Source organism: Heptranchias perlo, chromosome 8 (assembly GCF_035084215.1).
Source record: "Heptranchias perlo isolate sHepPer1 chromosome 8, sHepPer1.hap1, whole genome shotgun sequence".
Classification (NCBI taxonomy): domain Eukaryota; kingdom Metazoa; phylum Chordata; class Chondrichthyes; order Hexanchiformes; family Hexanchidae; genus Heptranchias; species Heptranchias perlo.
The window spans coordinates 71376783-71393622 of NC_090332.1; the positions used below are offsets into that span (position 1 = coordinate 71376783).

Consider the following 16840-nt stretch of genomic DNA (forward strand, 5'->3'; position numbering starts at 1 on the left):
TACAATTGCACTCAAAAACGAACAGTAGCGGACAGAATGGGATTAGAGTAGACAGGGCTGATGGCCGGCGCGGACACGACGGGCCGAAGGGCCTCTATCCGTGCTGTATAACTCTATCTCTAGAAAATAAAGCGGCTGTTTGTCCAGCACTTTACCACTGCTTTTATGGCTGCTCACATTTTCCAGGGTCATTAATACTGACGTCCAGAACCTCTGTGAAACCGGCAGGAGCCTCATGAATAAATGCAAATATGGATCAAGTAATGTCATTTAGACCCCAAAGCCATTTTCCACCCTCAACGCCATTTTCTGTTACTGCCCACCAACCATGGATGGTGCAAGTCCACTGGTGGCCGTTTCCAGCGATATTTAATGGTACCCTCAGCTGCTCTCTGGTAAAGTTGTGCAGGGCTTTTGGAGATTTTGTCCTTGCAGTAGCTTGTGGGATTTTTGACTTTAAAGGATTTGAAAGTGCTTGTAGTTGCTGCTGCAGGTCCTTAAGAATCTGCTGCAGTGTCTGATTTCCTGCCTCTTATTGGTGAGCTGCCTTTGGTGAGTCGGTTTTGCATTAGCAGCTCACCTCAATCATGCGAATGGGGGCAACCCTGAAACTGAGATGCCTCTGGGCGGTCGTCACTCTCATCCAGCTCAGCTCCCGTCCATTTACCTGCTCGGAGACCAAAATAGTCTCCAGGGTCTCCTTCTCGAACTGGAAATTCTTTCCCAGGGCCTCTACATTATGGAACTCTTTACCTCACACAATCTGCCCCTTCCCTTGCAATTTGCGAGCTATTAAGACCCAATCTTAGCATCACCTAATTATTACTTCCTGATTTACCTCATCTTCTTTCCTACTTTTTCCATCTTTGGGGTTATCCTGCACTATGGAGATTGGCCTTGGTTTCTGTATATGAATAAAGAGAAATCACAATACAAGTTCTTTTTAATTGTTGTCCATATAACATTAACATTGGGTCGTTCAGGAGCAAATATTCAAGCACAGCTCTGTCACATTGAGATAATTATGGCCAGACATAATCAGTGATCCCACAGAACATGACGGTTCCTTTGTCACTGGCCAATGAATATTAAATGGAAAGCAACCAGCTAGGATTAAATGAGAGGAGATATGGAGATGAATAAAAATGTAGAAGTTTTGCAATGATAACTTTTGCGGATTGGGAAGAAACTTGGAAGAATGGAACTGTTGAGTGTCATAAATCTCTGGAGATTCTCTCACAATTACTCTGGTGTAGAACTCTTTATACTCAGGGTACTTTTGCCCCAGTTGCTAATGTGAGTAAAAAGGTCAGTGCAGGTATAAAATTAGTTTTTCTAGTTTAGGTCCACAGCGACTTTTTCTACTCACATTAGGGAGGCACGAAAATAGTCATCTTGTGACATGTGTGACTGTCTTGGAGTTTTGGAAAATGGCTGCTGGTTAGAAGCATCACACTTTAAGGGAAGCCAGGCTTAGTGAGATGCTCGACAAGGCCCTCAAATAGGAGATTGGCAATTATATCATGCTTTAACTTCACAAAAGAGCCAGAGAGGGACCTAAGGCAGCTGGATTTACTGATGCGTAAGTGGAAATTCTTCTAGCAGAAATAAATTTCAGAAGAGAAAGAAGACTGAGGCTGGATGCCCCACATGAGAGTGGTTCAGACCTTATGGAGGGAGATGGCAGAGGCAGTTAGTGCAACCTCCATCACCTGAAGAACTGCCACACAACGTAGGAAGTGGTTGAATGACCTCACAAGTTGGCCAAGGTAAGTGAAGCCACTGTTTCCCATGCACTTCCCTCTCATGTCTAGGGATGGACTGGCCATATAGGAAATCAGGAAATTTTCCAAGTGCCCCCGCAAATGGTTCCATAGTGCAGTACTATTGGCACCCCCCATTTACCTTAAGAATCCTGTGCCCTGTCGGGGGAGCCAGTCCGCCCCTGCTCATGCCCTCTTGGTGTCATTACCTAGGTGGCAAAAAAACGGACCTATTCACAGGAACCTCTGGAAATAACAGTGCACCATGTTAACTCAAACCACTGTGAAAACTCATTGCTTGCCTTGAAGTGGCAGTGCTACTGTGGAAGGAGAGGTGTTTAAAGAGATCCAGCACCTGCAAGTATCATAGTAGGTACAGCACAGAAGGAGGCTATTTGGCCCATCGTGCCTGTGCCGGCTCTTTGAAAGAGCTATTCAATTAGTCCCACTCCCCCTGCTCTTTCCCCATAGCCCTCTAATCTTTCTCCCTTCAAGTATTTATCTAATTCCCTTTTGAAAATTACTATTGAATCTGCTTCCACCACCTTTTCAGGCAGTGCATTCCAGATCATAACAACTTGCTGCGTAAAAAAATGTTTCCTCATGTCACCTCTGGCTCTTTTGCCGATCACCTTAAATCTGTGTCCTCTGGTCACCGACCCTTCTGCCACTGGAAACAGTTTTTCCTTATTTACTCTGTCAAAACCGTTCATTCAAAAGCATTACAAATATGGGATGGATGCAGACACCTGGCTGAAATGAAGTGTGATTGGCAATCAGATTCCTCTAACACTGTGTTCTCTCCTCACAAAGGAAAGAGTAACACTTAAGCAGTGCCAGAGAACTGCAACTGGAGGAAGAATTTTGTGTGGAAATAGACAGCATTGTTATGTATGCATAGTTTTATGTGGAAAGCTTTGATAGGAACAAATATTATCTTTAAAACTTTGAGTATGCACAAGGAGGAAGTTTTTCAACTTGTAGACAGACAAACAGGAGAGGCTGTAGAGATAGGAGGCAAGGTGCCAAGTTCGGGTTGGTAAGGACAGGACAAGGGGGAGAACAGGTCGTTTCATCTTCATGTGGATTGTCAAGGTATAGCAACGTCCATGTTCTCAACTGTTATTTCTTCAAGGAGTTATTTAAGTGTTTACACAGATGAGCAAGCTTTTGTATTTTTGCAATGCTGGATGATATCTTGGAGGAACAGGCAAACCACTCAGAGGAACAGCCGAGCTCATCAAGATCCACAACTCTTGCCTTATCCTCACCGACTCTGTCACAGCATCTTAACTCCCTCAGCAGCAGTCCAGATACACCCACCCGGGACCTCAGCAGCAGTCCAGATACACTCACCCGGGACCTCAGGAGCAGTCCAGATACACCCACCCGGGACCTCAGCAGCAGTCCAGATACACCCACCCAGGACCTCAGCAGCAGTCCAGATACACTCACCCGGGACCTCAGCAGCAGTCCAGATACACTCACCCGGGACCTCAGGAGCAGTCCAGATACACCCACCCGGGACCTCAGGAGCAGTCCAGATACACCCACCCGGGACCTCAGCAGCAGTCCAGATACACCCACCCGGGACCTCAGCAGCAGTCCAGATACACCCACCCGGGAGGAAGTAGTTGGTGAGTCAGAAGGGTTTTCATTGGGTGAATCATCAAGCATTAGTGAGCATGAGGGCCTGGGACTGGAGGAGAGGAGAGTGCTGTTCCTTCACGAAGGAGCCTAGAGACCCAGAACTCAACGGCCCACTCTCCAAAAGAACAATGATTTAGGGGCATAGGTCATGCACAGGCAGCGGCGATAGTTTCCCTGATTATGGTTGAGAGGATGAAGAAGTGGGAGGAGTCTACTACATGCATCTGCAATACACAGCAGGGAGTTTCTCATGACACACAGGACAACCTGAAAAGAGTGACAGTCCAGGAGATTTCTGCGGCAACAAGGCAGCAAAAGGAAGTTCAGCACAGAAGGATGCCATTTGGCCCATTGTGCCTGTGCCGGGTCTTTGAAAGAGCTATCCAATTAGTCCCACTCCCCCTGCTCTTTCCCCATAGTCCTGTAAATTGGTGGCTTCCAGGCTGGCAGCTACCAATGATTCAATAGATGCTCTGAGGGTGAACCCAAACAGGTCTTCCAAAACTTGACTGGGACTATTCGGTCTGCAATGACACTGACCAGTAGCATATCTGAGCCTGTGCTCTGCACCAGTGGACTGCAATGAGTGGCAACGGATGTTGTCTTTCTCATGACAATGACAATAAGCCTACATCCTTGAGCACCCCACCTCCAATGCCAACACATTAGGGATCTTCAGACCTGGGCCCAACACCCCTTGACAGAAGCAGATCCCTCAGGAACAGCAACTTAATTGAGATAAGAGTCACCTCAGCCCTCAAAGGCTGTAGAGGAATCTTCCTAGCCAGCCACCTCTTTAATCTCGTATCACTCAAGGAGCACCTCTTAAAAGGAGGGGATAAGGAGCTAGTGCTAATAAGGAGCTGGCACAAAGGGTAGACATGGTGATAAGAAATAGCCGCAGTTAGAGTGTAGGAAATTATTGGAATCCTTTATTGAATCTGGACACATACTTCATAATTCATTTCTGCAGATGTTTGCAACTTAGCAGACTTGGATGATGACGTGTGAGAGTGTGACTTCTGTATTATGGAGGCAAGCTACAGAAGCCTTTGGGAATGCAGATCTTTGTGAGACAGTTGGGAATGGTGGAGGAACAGCGGGCGGGGGTGGGGTGGAGTTTATTTGGTTAGTCAATGTTTATTTACTGATAGCACTGGGCTATAAGTTCCAGGCTCCTTTCTCTGGTTGCAGGTTGAAGACTCTCTTGCTGCACCTCCTCTCCTTCCTGTGCATCTTACTCCTGATGTGGGCATGGACGACATTCTCCATCTTCATCATCAGCATCATCCTTTTGAGCTTCTGGAAGTAGCAACTTTTTCTGCATTGTGATATTATGTAGGAAGCAGCAAGCCAGAATAATCCTGGAGACTCTTACTAGATTGTACTACTTGGCTCCTTCAGATTATCCAGGCATCTAAAACAAGACTTCAAAATGTCACTGATCTGCTCTACCACACTTCCTATAGTCCCATGAGTTTCATTGTTTTATCTGTTGGTCCGTGTTTATCGATGGATGCCTTACTGGAGTCATAAGCCATGAATGCAGGGGATATCCCTGATCATCAATCAACCATTCTAGTGCATGATTCTGAGTCAAGGCTGTATGGTAGATTATAGCATGAAGAAAGTGTCATGACGGCTTCCTAGGCATTAACATGCATGATAAGGTTATTGGCATCACCCTTTAGCTGGATGTTTATTGACTGAAAGCCTTTTTGTTCATGAAATTGAGGGGGTTGTTATATGGGGCTTTCAATGCCACATGTTTTCCATCAATTGCTCCTTGTATCTTTAGAACTGCTGCTCGCTCTCTTTGTTTTGCATGAGGCTTGCTTGGATAGACCATCAGTGACCTTCTTTATGCAATGCTGTGCTGCTGCCTGACTGATGACCAACCCTAATCCTAACCCATTTTGCTACTTTTACCACCACTAAACCATCCAAAATTGGGTGGTAAAAAGAGTCACACTGCAGTAGACCAGATAAGTATTATACAATAATACCTGAGTAGATAAATGGTTTCCAGTAACAAATTGCACTCTTATCTATGATATGCAAATTACCTGATCAGATCTATCCACGCACTTATTGTAATCGAATATCTACACAAATTTTTCTGCATGCATGATTGAGAAACATCTTCACATGTTCAATATTGAATAATAGGATTCCTTCCGCCCCATTTATTTTAATTTCATCCACATTGTTTGGACTCCAATCAAATACACATGGATATGTGCTGCTATTATCATGATTGCTAACTCACCACAGCTTGATCCTGTCCTCCCCCAACATCCACACACATGTATTTCCAACAGGAGTCATTGCTAAGTGATCAAGGGTGGAGACTGGCCGATTTTCCACCACCTAACACAAGGGCTTGTAGCACTCCTGCTACAATGGTGAACTGAGCACAGCCTTGAGTTGAACGTGAGATCTTCCCAGTCTGTATGGGTTTTTTATTCAATGGTATTCAACGTGACCCAGGTCTAAGAGTCATATAAATAGTATACAATGGTAGAGCATCATTGTACTTAAAATGTCAAAAGTGTCTTATACATTCAGTAATACATTCAACTTAACCACATACAATCTTAATTTGTGATCTTACCAGGAGTACATTAAAATAAGTGTGTGCTTTCTCATCTGTGGTGTCCTAAACAAATCCAGTAAGGAAGGATTATTTATCTCTTCAGAACTGTTCTCTCCTATTATCATCTGAAAAACACCAGTAAGTCACGTAATTGAAATAAAAGTTAGTTTTACAAAGGGCGGGTGATTTGTAGTTGTGTGATCATTGAATTATAGAATCATAGAAAGTTACAGCACAGAAGGAGGCCATTTGGCCCATCGTGTCCGTGCCAGCCGAAAAAGAGATATCCAGTTTAATCCCACTTTCCAGCACTTGGTCCATAGCCCTATAGGTTTCGGCACTTCAAGTGCACATCCAAGTACTTTTTAAATAAATTGAAGGTTTTTGCCTCTACCACACTTTCAGGCAGTGAGTTCCAGACCCCCACCACCCTTTGGGTGAAAAAAATTCTCCTCAGCCCCCCTCTAATCCTTCTTCCAATTACTTTAAATCTATGCCCCCTGGTCACTGACCCCTCTGCTAAGGGAAATAGGTCCTTCCTATCCACTCTATCTAGGCCCCTCATAATTTTATGCACCTCAATTAAATCACCCTTCAGACTCCTCTGCTCCAGTGAAAACAACCCCAGCCTATCCAATCTTTCCTCATAGCTAAAATTCTCCAGTCCTGACAACGTCCTCGTAAATCTCCTCTGTATCCTCTCTAGTGCAATCACATCTTTCCTGTAATTTGGTGACCAGAACTGTATGCAGTACTCAAGCTGTGGCCTAATTAGTGTTTTATACGATTCTATCATAACCTCCCTGCTCTTATATTCCAAGCCTCGGCTAATAATGGAAAGTATCCTGTATGCCTTTTTAACCACCTTATCTATCTGTCCTGCTACCTTCAGGGATCTGTGGACATGCACTCCAAGGTCCTCTGTCTCCTCTACACCTCTCAGTATCCTCCCATTTATTGTGTATTCCCTTGCCTTGTTTGCCCTCCCCAAGTGCATTACCTCACACTTCTCCGGATTGAATTCCATTTGCCACTTTACTGCCCACCTGACCAGTCCATTGAAATCTTCCTGCAGTCTACAGCTTTCCTCCTTATTATCAACCACATGGCCAATTTTTGTATCATCTGCAAACTTCTTAATCATGCCCCATTACAATTGCTACCACTGAACCAAACTGAGCCCTGTGGAACCCCACTGGAAATAGCCTTCCAGTCACAAAAACACCCGTCGACCATTACCCTTTGCTTCCTGTCACTGAGCCAATTATGGATCCAACTAGTCACTTTCTCTTGGATCCTGTGGGCTTTTACTTTTCTGACCAGTCTGCCATGTGGGACCTTGTCAAAAGCCTTGCTAAAATCCACATAGACTACATCAAACGTGCTACCCTCATCAACCCTCCTTGTTACCTCCTCAAAAAATTCAATCAAGTTAGTCAGACATTATCTTCCCTTAACAAATCCATGATGACTGTCCTTGATTAATCCGTGCCTTTCTAAATGGCGATTTATACCATCCCTCAGAATTGTTACCAATAATTTACCCACCACCGAGGTTAGGCTGACTGGCCTGTAATTACTCGGTCTATCCTTTTCTCCCTTTTTAAACAATGGTACAACATTAGCAGCCCTCTATCTTCTGGCACCAAGCCTGTAGCCAGAGAAGATTGGAAAATGATGGTGAAGTGAGACAATTCCCACAAAATTCCACACATATCACCTGCAATGCAGTTTTCTGCCTGGCTACCACAGTTTTACATAAGGAGTTTCAGAGGCAGCGTAAATACTAATTCTGAGTTGAATTGAGTGATGATAAATTAGACACTCTGGTTTAAATCATCAAGGTATTTTCTTGCAGCAATTGTAATTATAAAGGCATTTCTCCTTCTAGTTGATGCAGATACTGAACATTTTAGCATGTCTATCTGAATCCTGGTTATCTCAGGGAAAGGCAGCATTGTATTTTTTGCATCTCAACTAAGCAGCTGTTGACTAATTTGCCCTTAAATTCGTCATGGCTTCTCCTGGTCTCCTGCCATATCTCTGGGGCAGAACCCCCCAAAAAATTGTGGAAATCTGGCATAAACGGGTTACGTTGAGTCTTCATTTTTTGCGGGGGGGGGGGGTCCACCAATCTCCCACTGGAGTTATGGTGGGAGACTGGGAGGGCTCCCATGGAATTTCAGGGCCATTGTAACAGTAACTCACCCTAACCTATTGCCTCTTTCCCCTACAAGCGTCAGTTTGGTTCAGTGGTAGCACACTCGCCTCTGAGTTAGAAGCTTTTAGCCTCAAATGCCACTCCAGAGACTTGAGCACATAATCTAGGCTGACACTTCACTGCAATACTGAGGGAATGCTGCATTGTAAGAGATAGAATCATAGAATCATACAGCACAGAAGGAGGCCATTCAGCCCATCTTGTCTGAACCAGCTCCCTGAAACAGCTACCAACTAATCCTGTTCCCCTGCTCTTTACCCATAGCCGTGCAAATTTTTCCTTTTTAAGTATTTATCGAATTCCCTTTTGAAAGTTACTATTGAATCTGCTTCCACCACCCTTTCAGGCAGTGCATTCCAGATCATTACAATTAGTTGAGTAAAAAAATGTCTCCTCATTTCCCCCTTGGCTTTTTTGCCAATTATTTTAAATCTGTGTCCTCTGGTTACTGACCCTCCTGCCAGTGGAAACGGTTTCTTCTTATTTACTCTATGAATACCCCTTGTAATTTTGAACAGCTCTATTAAATCGCCCCTTAACCTTCTCTGCTCTAAGGAGAACAATCCCAGCTTCTCTAGTCTCTTCACCTAATTGAATTCCCTCATTTTGGTAAATCTCCTCTGCATCCTCTCCAAGGCTTTCTAAAGTCTGGTTCCCAGACTTGGACATAATACTCTAGCTGAGATCTAACCAGCGATTTATAAAGGTTTAGCATAACTTCCTTGCTTTTGTACTCTATGCCTCTATTTATAAAGCCAAGGATCCCATCTGCTTTTTTAATAGCTTTATCAACTTGTCCTCCTGAGAATCCCTTCGTGGTCAGTTTTCGGTAAAATATTAAAATGCCTACGTGGCAAAGAAGCAGAATGCAAAATGGTTAGAAAGGGTTAATTAGTTAGTAACTGAGATTGATACAGGTGGCCGAGCCCTCCTGCTGGGCCATATGTTTGCTTAGTCAGCAGGCCTGCATTGTCTTATCAATGATAATTGTAAACAATTTTACAACACCAAGTTATAGTCCAGCAATTTTATTTTAAATTCACAAGCTTTCGGAGGCTACCTTCTTCCTCAGGTGAACGATGTGGAAATGAAATCCTCGAAATGAAGTCGCATTTATAATTCACAGAACAATGCTTGGTGATTACAGACAGTTTTTTCAACTGCCCGTTGCCAAGGCAATCAGTGTGCAGACAGACAGGTGTTACCTGCCAGGTCTCAGAATATACAAATCACTAAAAAAAACAACAAACAAAAAAAAACAGAGATAGAGAGGTAGAAACATAGAAAAGACAGCAACTGACCCGTTATATTAAAAACAGATAACATTTGTTCGCTGGTGGGGTAACGTGTAGCGTGACATGAACCCAAGATCCCGGTTGAGGCCGTCCTCATGGGTGCGGAACTTGGCTATCAATTTCTGCTCGACGATTTTGCGTTGTCGTGTGTCTCGAAGGCCGCCTTGGAGTACGCTTACCCGAAGGTGGGTGGCTGAATGTCCTTGACTGCTGAAGTGTTCCCCGACTGGGAGGGAACCCTCCTGTTTGGCAATTGTTGCGCGGTGTCCGTTCATCCGTTGTCGCAGTGTCTGCATGGTCTCGCCAATGTACCATGCTCTGGGGCATCCTTTCCGCTTCATCCTGGATCACAATGTCTTCACCTTCAATAACCAGTTCTTTACCCAAACACACGGAACAGCCATGGGGACCAAATTCGCACCCCAATACGCCAACATTTTCATGCACAAGTTCGAGCAGGACTTCTTCACTGCACAAGACCTCCAACCAACACTATACACCAGATACATCGACGACATTTTCTTTCTATGGACCCACGGCGAAGAATCACTGAAGAGACTACACGATAACATCAACAAGTTTCATCCCACCATCAAGCTCACCATGGACTACTCCTCAGAATCAGTTTCTTTCTTGGACACACGAATCTCCATCAAAGACGGGCACCTCAGCACCTCACTCTACCGCAAGCCCACGGACAACCTCACGATGCTCCACTTTTCCAGCTTCCACCCTAACCACGTCAAAGAGGCCATCCCCTATGGACAAGCCCTGCGAATACACAGGGTCTGCTCAGACGAGGAGGAACGCGATGGACACCTACAGACGCTGAAAGACGCCCTAGTAAGAACGGGATATGACGCTCGACTCATCGATCGACAGTTCCGACGGGCCACAGCAAAAAATCGCATAGACCTCCTCAGGAGACTAACACGGGTCGCAACCAACAGAGTACCCTTTGTCGTCCAGTACTTCCCCGGAGCGGAGAAACTACGCCATGTTCTCCGCAGCCTTCAACATGTCATCAATGACGACGAACACCTCGCTATGGCCATCCCCACACCTCCACTACTCGCCTTTAAACAGCCACCCAACCTCAAACAGACCATCGTTCGCAGCAAATTACCTAGCTTTCAAGAGAACAGCGTCCACGACACCACACAACCCTGCCGCGGTAACCTCTGCAAGACATGCCAGATCATCGACACAGATACCACCATCACACGAGAGGACACCACCCACCAGGTGCATGGTTCATACTCCTGTGACTCGGCCAACGTTGTCTACCTCATACGTTGCAGGAAAGGATGCCCCAGAGCATGGTACATTGGCGAGACCATGCAGACACTGCGACAACGGATGAACGGACACCGCGCAACAATTGCCAAACAGGAGGGTTCCCTCCCAGTCGGGGAACACTTCAGCAGTCAAGGACATTCAGCCACCCACCTTCGGGTAAGCGTACTCCAAGGCGGCCTTCGAGACACACGACAACGCAAAATCGTCGAGCAGAAATTGATAGCCAAGTTCCGCACCCATGAGGACGGCCTCAACCGGGATCTTGGGTTCATGTCACGCTACACGTTACCCCACCAGCGAACAAATGTTATCTGTTTTTAATATAACGGGTCAGTTGCTGTCTTTTCTATGTTTCTACCTCTCTATCTCTGTTTTTTTTTGTTTGTTGTTTTTTTTGGTGATTTGTATATTCTGAGACCTGGCAGGTAACACCTGTCTGTCTGCACACTGATTGCCTTGGCAACGGGCAGTTGAAAAAACTGTCTGTAATCACCACTGTAAACAATTTTACAACACCAAGTTATAGTCCAGCAATTTTATTTTAAATTCACAAGCTTTCGGAGGCTTCCTCATTCGTCAGGTGAACGATGTGAAAATGAAATCCTCGAGATGAAATCGCATTTATAATTCACAGAACAATGCTTGGTGAGTACAGACAGTTTTTTCAACTGCCCGTTGCCAAGGCAATCAGTGTGCAGACAGACAGGTGTTACCTGCCAGGTCTCACAAAATATACAAATCACCAAAAAAAAACAACAAACAAAAAAAAACAGAGATAGAGAGGTAGAAACATAGAAAAGACAGCAACTGACCCGTTATATTAAAAACAGATAACATTTGTTCGCTGGTGGGGTAACGTGTAGCGTGACATGAACCCAAGATCCCGGTTGAGGCCGTCCTCATGGGTGCGGAACTTGGCTATCAATTTCTGCTCGACGATTTTGCGTTGTCGTGTGTCTCGAAGGCCGCCTTGGAGTACGCTTACCCGAAGGTCGGTGGATGAATGTCCATGACTGCTGAAGTGTTCCCCGACTGGGAGGGAACCCTCCTGTTTGGCGATTGTTGCGCGGTGTCCGTTCATCCGTTGTCGCAGCGTCTGCATGGTCTCGCCAATGTACCATGCTCTGGGGCAGCCTTTCCTGCAACGTATGAGGTAGACAACGTTGGCCGAGTCACAGGAGTATGAACCATGCACCTGGTGGGTGGTGTCCTCTCGTGTGATGGTGGTATCTGTGTCGATGATCTGGCATGTCTTGCAGAGGTTACCGTGGCAGGGTTGTGTGGTGTCGTGGACGCTGTTCTCTTGAAAGCTGGGTAATTTGCTGCGAACGATGGTCTGTTTGAGGTTGGGTGGCTGTTTAAAGGCGAGTAGTGGAGGTGTGGGGATGGCCATAGCGAGGTGTGTGTCCTCATTGATGACATGTTGAAGGCTGCGGAGAACATGGCGTAGTTTCTCCGCTCCGGGGAAGTACTGGACGACAAAGGGTACTCTGTTGGTTGCGTCCCGTGTTAGTCTCCTGAGGAGGTCTATGCGATTTTTTGCTGTGGCCCGTCGGAACTGTCGATCGATGAGTCGAGCGTCATATCCCGTTCTTACTAGGGCGTCTTTCAGCGTCTGTAGGTGTCCATCGCGATGCTCCACTTTTCCAGCTTCCACCCTAACCACGTCAAAGAGGCCATCCCCTATGGACAGGCCCTGCGAATACACAGGGTCTGCTCAGACGAGGAGGAACGCGATGGACACCTACAGACGCTGAAAGACGCCCTCGTAAGAACGGGATATGACGCTCGACTCATCGATCGACAGTTCCGACGGGCCACAGCAAAAAATCGCATAGACCTCCTCAGGAGACTAACACGGGACGCAACCAACAGAGTACCCTTTGTCGTCCAGTACTTCCCCGGAACGGAGAAACTACGCCATGTTCTCCGCAGCCTTCAACATGTCATCAATGAGGACAAACACCTTGCTATGGCCATCCCCACACCTCCACTACTCGCCTTTAAACAGCCACCCAACCTCAAACAGACCATCGTTCGCAGCAAATTACCTAGCTTTCAAGAGAACAGCGTCCACGACACCACACAACCCTGCCACGGTAACCTCTGCAAGACATGCCAGATCATCGACACAGATACCACCATCACACAAGAGGACACCACCCACCAGGTGCATGGTTCATACTCCTGTGACTCGGCCAACGTTGTCTACCTCATACGTTGCAGGAAAGGATGCCCCAGAGCATGGTACATTGGCGAGACCATGCAGACGCTGCGACAACGGATGAACGGACACCGCGCAACAATCGCCAAACAGGAGGGTTCCCTCCCAGTCGGGGAACACTTCAGCAGTCATGGACATTCATCCACCGACCTTCGGGTAAGCGTACTCCAAGGCGGCCTTCGAGACACACGACAACGCAAAATCGTCGAGCAGAAATTGATAGCCAAGTTCCGCACCCATGAGGACGGCCTCAACCGGGATCTTGGGTTCATGTCACGCTACACATTACCCCACCAGCGAACAAATGTTATCTGTTTTTAATATAACGGGTCAGTTGCTGTCTTTTCTATGTTTCTACCTCTCTATCTCTGTTTTTTTTTGTTTGTTGTTTTTTTTAGGTGATTTGTATATTCTGTGAGACCTGGCAGGTAACACCTGTCTGTCTGCACACTGATTGCCTTGGCAACGGGCAGTTGAAAAAACTGTCTGTACTCACCAAGCATTGTTCTGTGAATTATAAATGCGATTTCATCTCGAGGATTTCATTTTCACATCGTTCACCTGACGAAGGAGGAAGCCTCCGAAAGCTTGTGAATTTAAAATAAAATTGCTGGACTATAACTTGGTGTTGTAAAATTGTTTACAATTGTCAACCCCAGTCCATCACCGGCATCTCCACATCATGACTACTATGAATGATAGGTCTTTGATGTGATTCAAGGACTGGTCTGAATGTCTCCATGTTTATGGCAGATCAATATAGGTAACGAGCTTAGCCAAAGTTGAAAGACATTCCAGGTTGGGAGATAAGGAACAGAAGGGACAGGGAAGAACATTCCAAGTTGGAAGGTGAGGAAGTATCCCCTTTGATGTCTAACAGCAACATGGTCAGCACATGATTATTTATGATTGGCCGGAAATAATGTAACCTCGCATGGCAACCTGTGCCCGGCTTATGATTAGTGTTGACCCTCGTTAAGTATGTTCCAACCCTATTGATTTGTATAAAAACGTGTGGATTTCTGTATGTTTTTGTTCTTGCTCTGCCAGCATAGAGGGACTCTATCAGGAGTCCAAATCAATGCTGCAGACTAAGAACCCTGCTATTAAAGTTGTGCTGAACTTTAAAATGTATTCGACTTCAGTTTTTACTGAACCAGACTGAGGGGAAAGAATCCGGATCGTCACTCCCACCTTCAAAGTTGTCGTCCTTCAGATGAGATGTTAAACTGAGGCCCTGTCAGCCTGTTCAGGTGGATGTAAAAGATCCCATTGCACTTTTTCGAAGAAGAGCAGGGAAGTTCTCCTGATGTCCTGGCCAACAGTCTTCGCTCAATCAATAAACCAAAACCGGATTAATTGGTCATTTATGTAATTTGACAATTGTGGGATCTTGTGTGCAAACTGGGTAGAGAGTTTGCCTTCAAAACGGCAATGACTACATTTCGAAAGTAATCCTTTGGCTGTGAAGTGCTTTGGGATGTCCTGAGGATGTGAAGGGTACTGTATAAATGTATGTTCTTCCTTTCTTTTTCTTACTGTTTACTCAGCACACATGAGGGTGAAAGCTAGGTTCAGTACCACAGCATGTATTTTGTTTAACCGAGGTATCGGGGAACAGCTACCTAAAGTGGTTTAGTAACAGGCAATGTTTTATTGCCGTAATATTTTCTGCACAATGACTGATCTCTCCCCTCCTTTCCCCCTCCCTCTAACCATGCCCCGATACCTCCTCCTTTATCAGTTCCCCTCTCAGTGCATACTCTGATTCCCCAAATAGTATCAGTCAGCCACCTGCTTTATACACCCCAGAGTTCTCCTCTTGCTGTTTCAACATATTTCCAAGCCCTGTCTCCTACCCACTTGTGAGTTTAAGTGTTCTCTCTTGCCCATATTGTATGCCCCTGACTTGTTTCCCATTCATTCTATGTGACTTTGAATTTCCCTTCATCTCTGCTCTATGTGGCTTACAGTGTCTCACTCCACCCCTGCTCGATGTGACTTTGAATTTCCCTTCATCTCCGCTCTGTGACTTACAGTGTCTCATTCTTCCTTTCCCCCAACACTCTATGGCCCTCCATAGTATACATTTTTCGCTTTAAGGAGAGAGAAAGATTCTGTTTACAGTGTCTGCTCTGAATCCACACTCAACCTTATTTTTATGAACTGCTGAATGGATATGGAAGACCAGAGTGAAATTGTTCCTTCTTAATTCATATATTCACAAGAATTACCAAAGGTATTAACTAGCGTATGAGAAGGCTTCAAAATCTGCACACAAAGCACAGCCTTGGACAATTTCAATGAACCCTCTGACAACTTATGCTAAAAAGTGCAAAAACACAGCAATTCAAGAAAGTGGAAATTGTGAGAATAGCTGAGCTCAGCTCCACTGGGACACATAGGTGCCCCTGTTAAAAAGAAGAGACCATCTAATGTTCAGGGAGGGTTAATATGAAAGATCCTGTTTTAAGACAGACTGGTGGGAACTGTGGGACCGGCCTTAGCCCAACCCTAGTGAGTCACATAAAGGGGGCAATTTACGGTTTCAGTGTAACTCAGGTGGGCGGTAGGCGGGATGTACCCTGCGCCCACCTGAAGGAGTCGACGTGGGGCCAGAGCCATTTTTGTGTTCGGTCCTCATTTACATTAATTTGGTGAGCTGCCAATGTGTAAAGCGTTCCCTGTAGGCAGCTTGCTGATATGGGGATGGGAAATCTGGCAGTGTGTCTCATTTTGATGGCCCTGCAGCAGCACCTTATGGGGGGCGGGGAATGGAAGCATCAGGAGCAAAAGAGAGCAGCAGTTTTGAGCATCAGACAAAATCTTTGCTGCACCTACAGCAGCAAGGCGATGAACTATTGGAAGCCTTTAATGCTCAAAACCCACAAGCAACTGCGGTAAAAATGAGGGTCAAACCTGTTTTCAGCTTTCCCTGACTGTTAAGGATCTCTTTAATGGATGCTCAAACTGGCCGCCTCTCAACTTCTGCTGCCCATGTTTGGCGGGTGGGAGCAGGAACTGGTGGTAGCTAAACGGACAGAGACAAAAATGACATCGGGGTCATAACTACATTAGTGACCCCGCTGATCAGATATTCATGAGACTCCCGCTCATTTCCAGTGGGAGCTCTGGCTGCCTAGATTGAGGTCCACCCAAAAATTGGAACAGGTGGTCACCAAGTGGTAAGTCACCCTTCAACTCTAATCGCAATTTTGGTCCCGCTACCGCCCATTTTTAGGTGGAAATGGAGCAGTAGCGACATGAAAATCACACCCAAAATGTATTCAAGGCCAGACATGTCCACACTGAAAGGTTAATTTGGTATTGGGTTTGCTTTAATTATAAAAATCGTTAATTGGATACAAGACAAATGAGTCTTTACTCATTCAAAGTCAGGCTTCCTCATTCAAACTACAGCCAAAGGTAAACTTTCTTTTACATACATGTGTCCCAAAACCTTTAACCTTTAATCTTGTATAGTTTATGCTGTATAAAACATCAAAGTTGGGGCATTTGAAATTCAGTGATGGCTTTCCAATATTCCTAGTATCTAACACAATCAATTACCTCTTTGTAAGTTGATGGGAGACACTTTCCATTCTGTTCTGCAATATCCTGTGCAATTTTCAATGCTTCTTTGATTCTCTTGCGAGATAACAACCACCGAGGAGATTCTGGGATTAAGCTAAAAGTGGAATAGGTCAAATTTGTAAAATCAATTCTACCATGCAATAAGTGATTGTTGTACAATATTAATCAATGGGAAAGTTTGCAATAAAATTAAATTAC

At 45.4% G+C, this 16840-nt stretch overlaps 1 protein-coding gene across 1 annotated transcript in view; it reads right to left on the reverse strand.

Annotated features, from left to right (window-relative positions):
• LOC137324683 (solute carrier family 22 member 3-like) overlaps positions 1-16840 on the reverse strand; it is a 48618-nt gene that overhangs the window by 11907 nt on the left and 19871 nt on the right. Inside the window, exons 5-6 of the mRNA XM_067989269.1 lie at positions 16619-16736; positions 6028-6134 (exon numbers count right to left, since the gene is read on the reverse strand). Of these exons, the coding sequence (XP_067845370.1) occupies positions 6028-6134; positions 16619-16736 (225 nt within the window). The remainder of the gene's footprint in view (positions 1-6027; positions 6135-16618; positions 16737-16840) is intronic.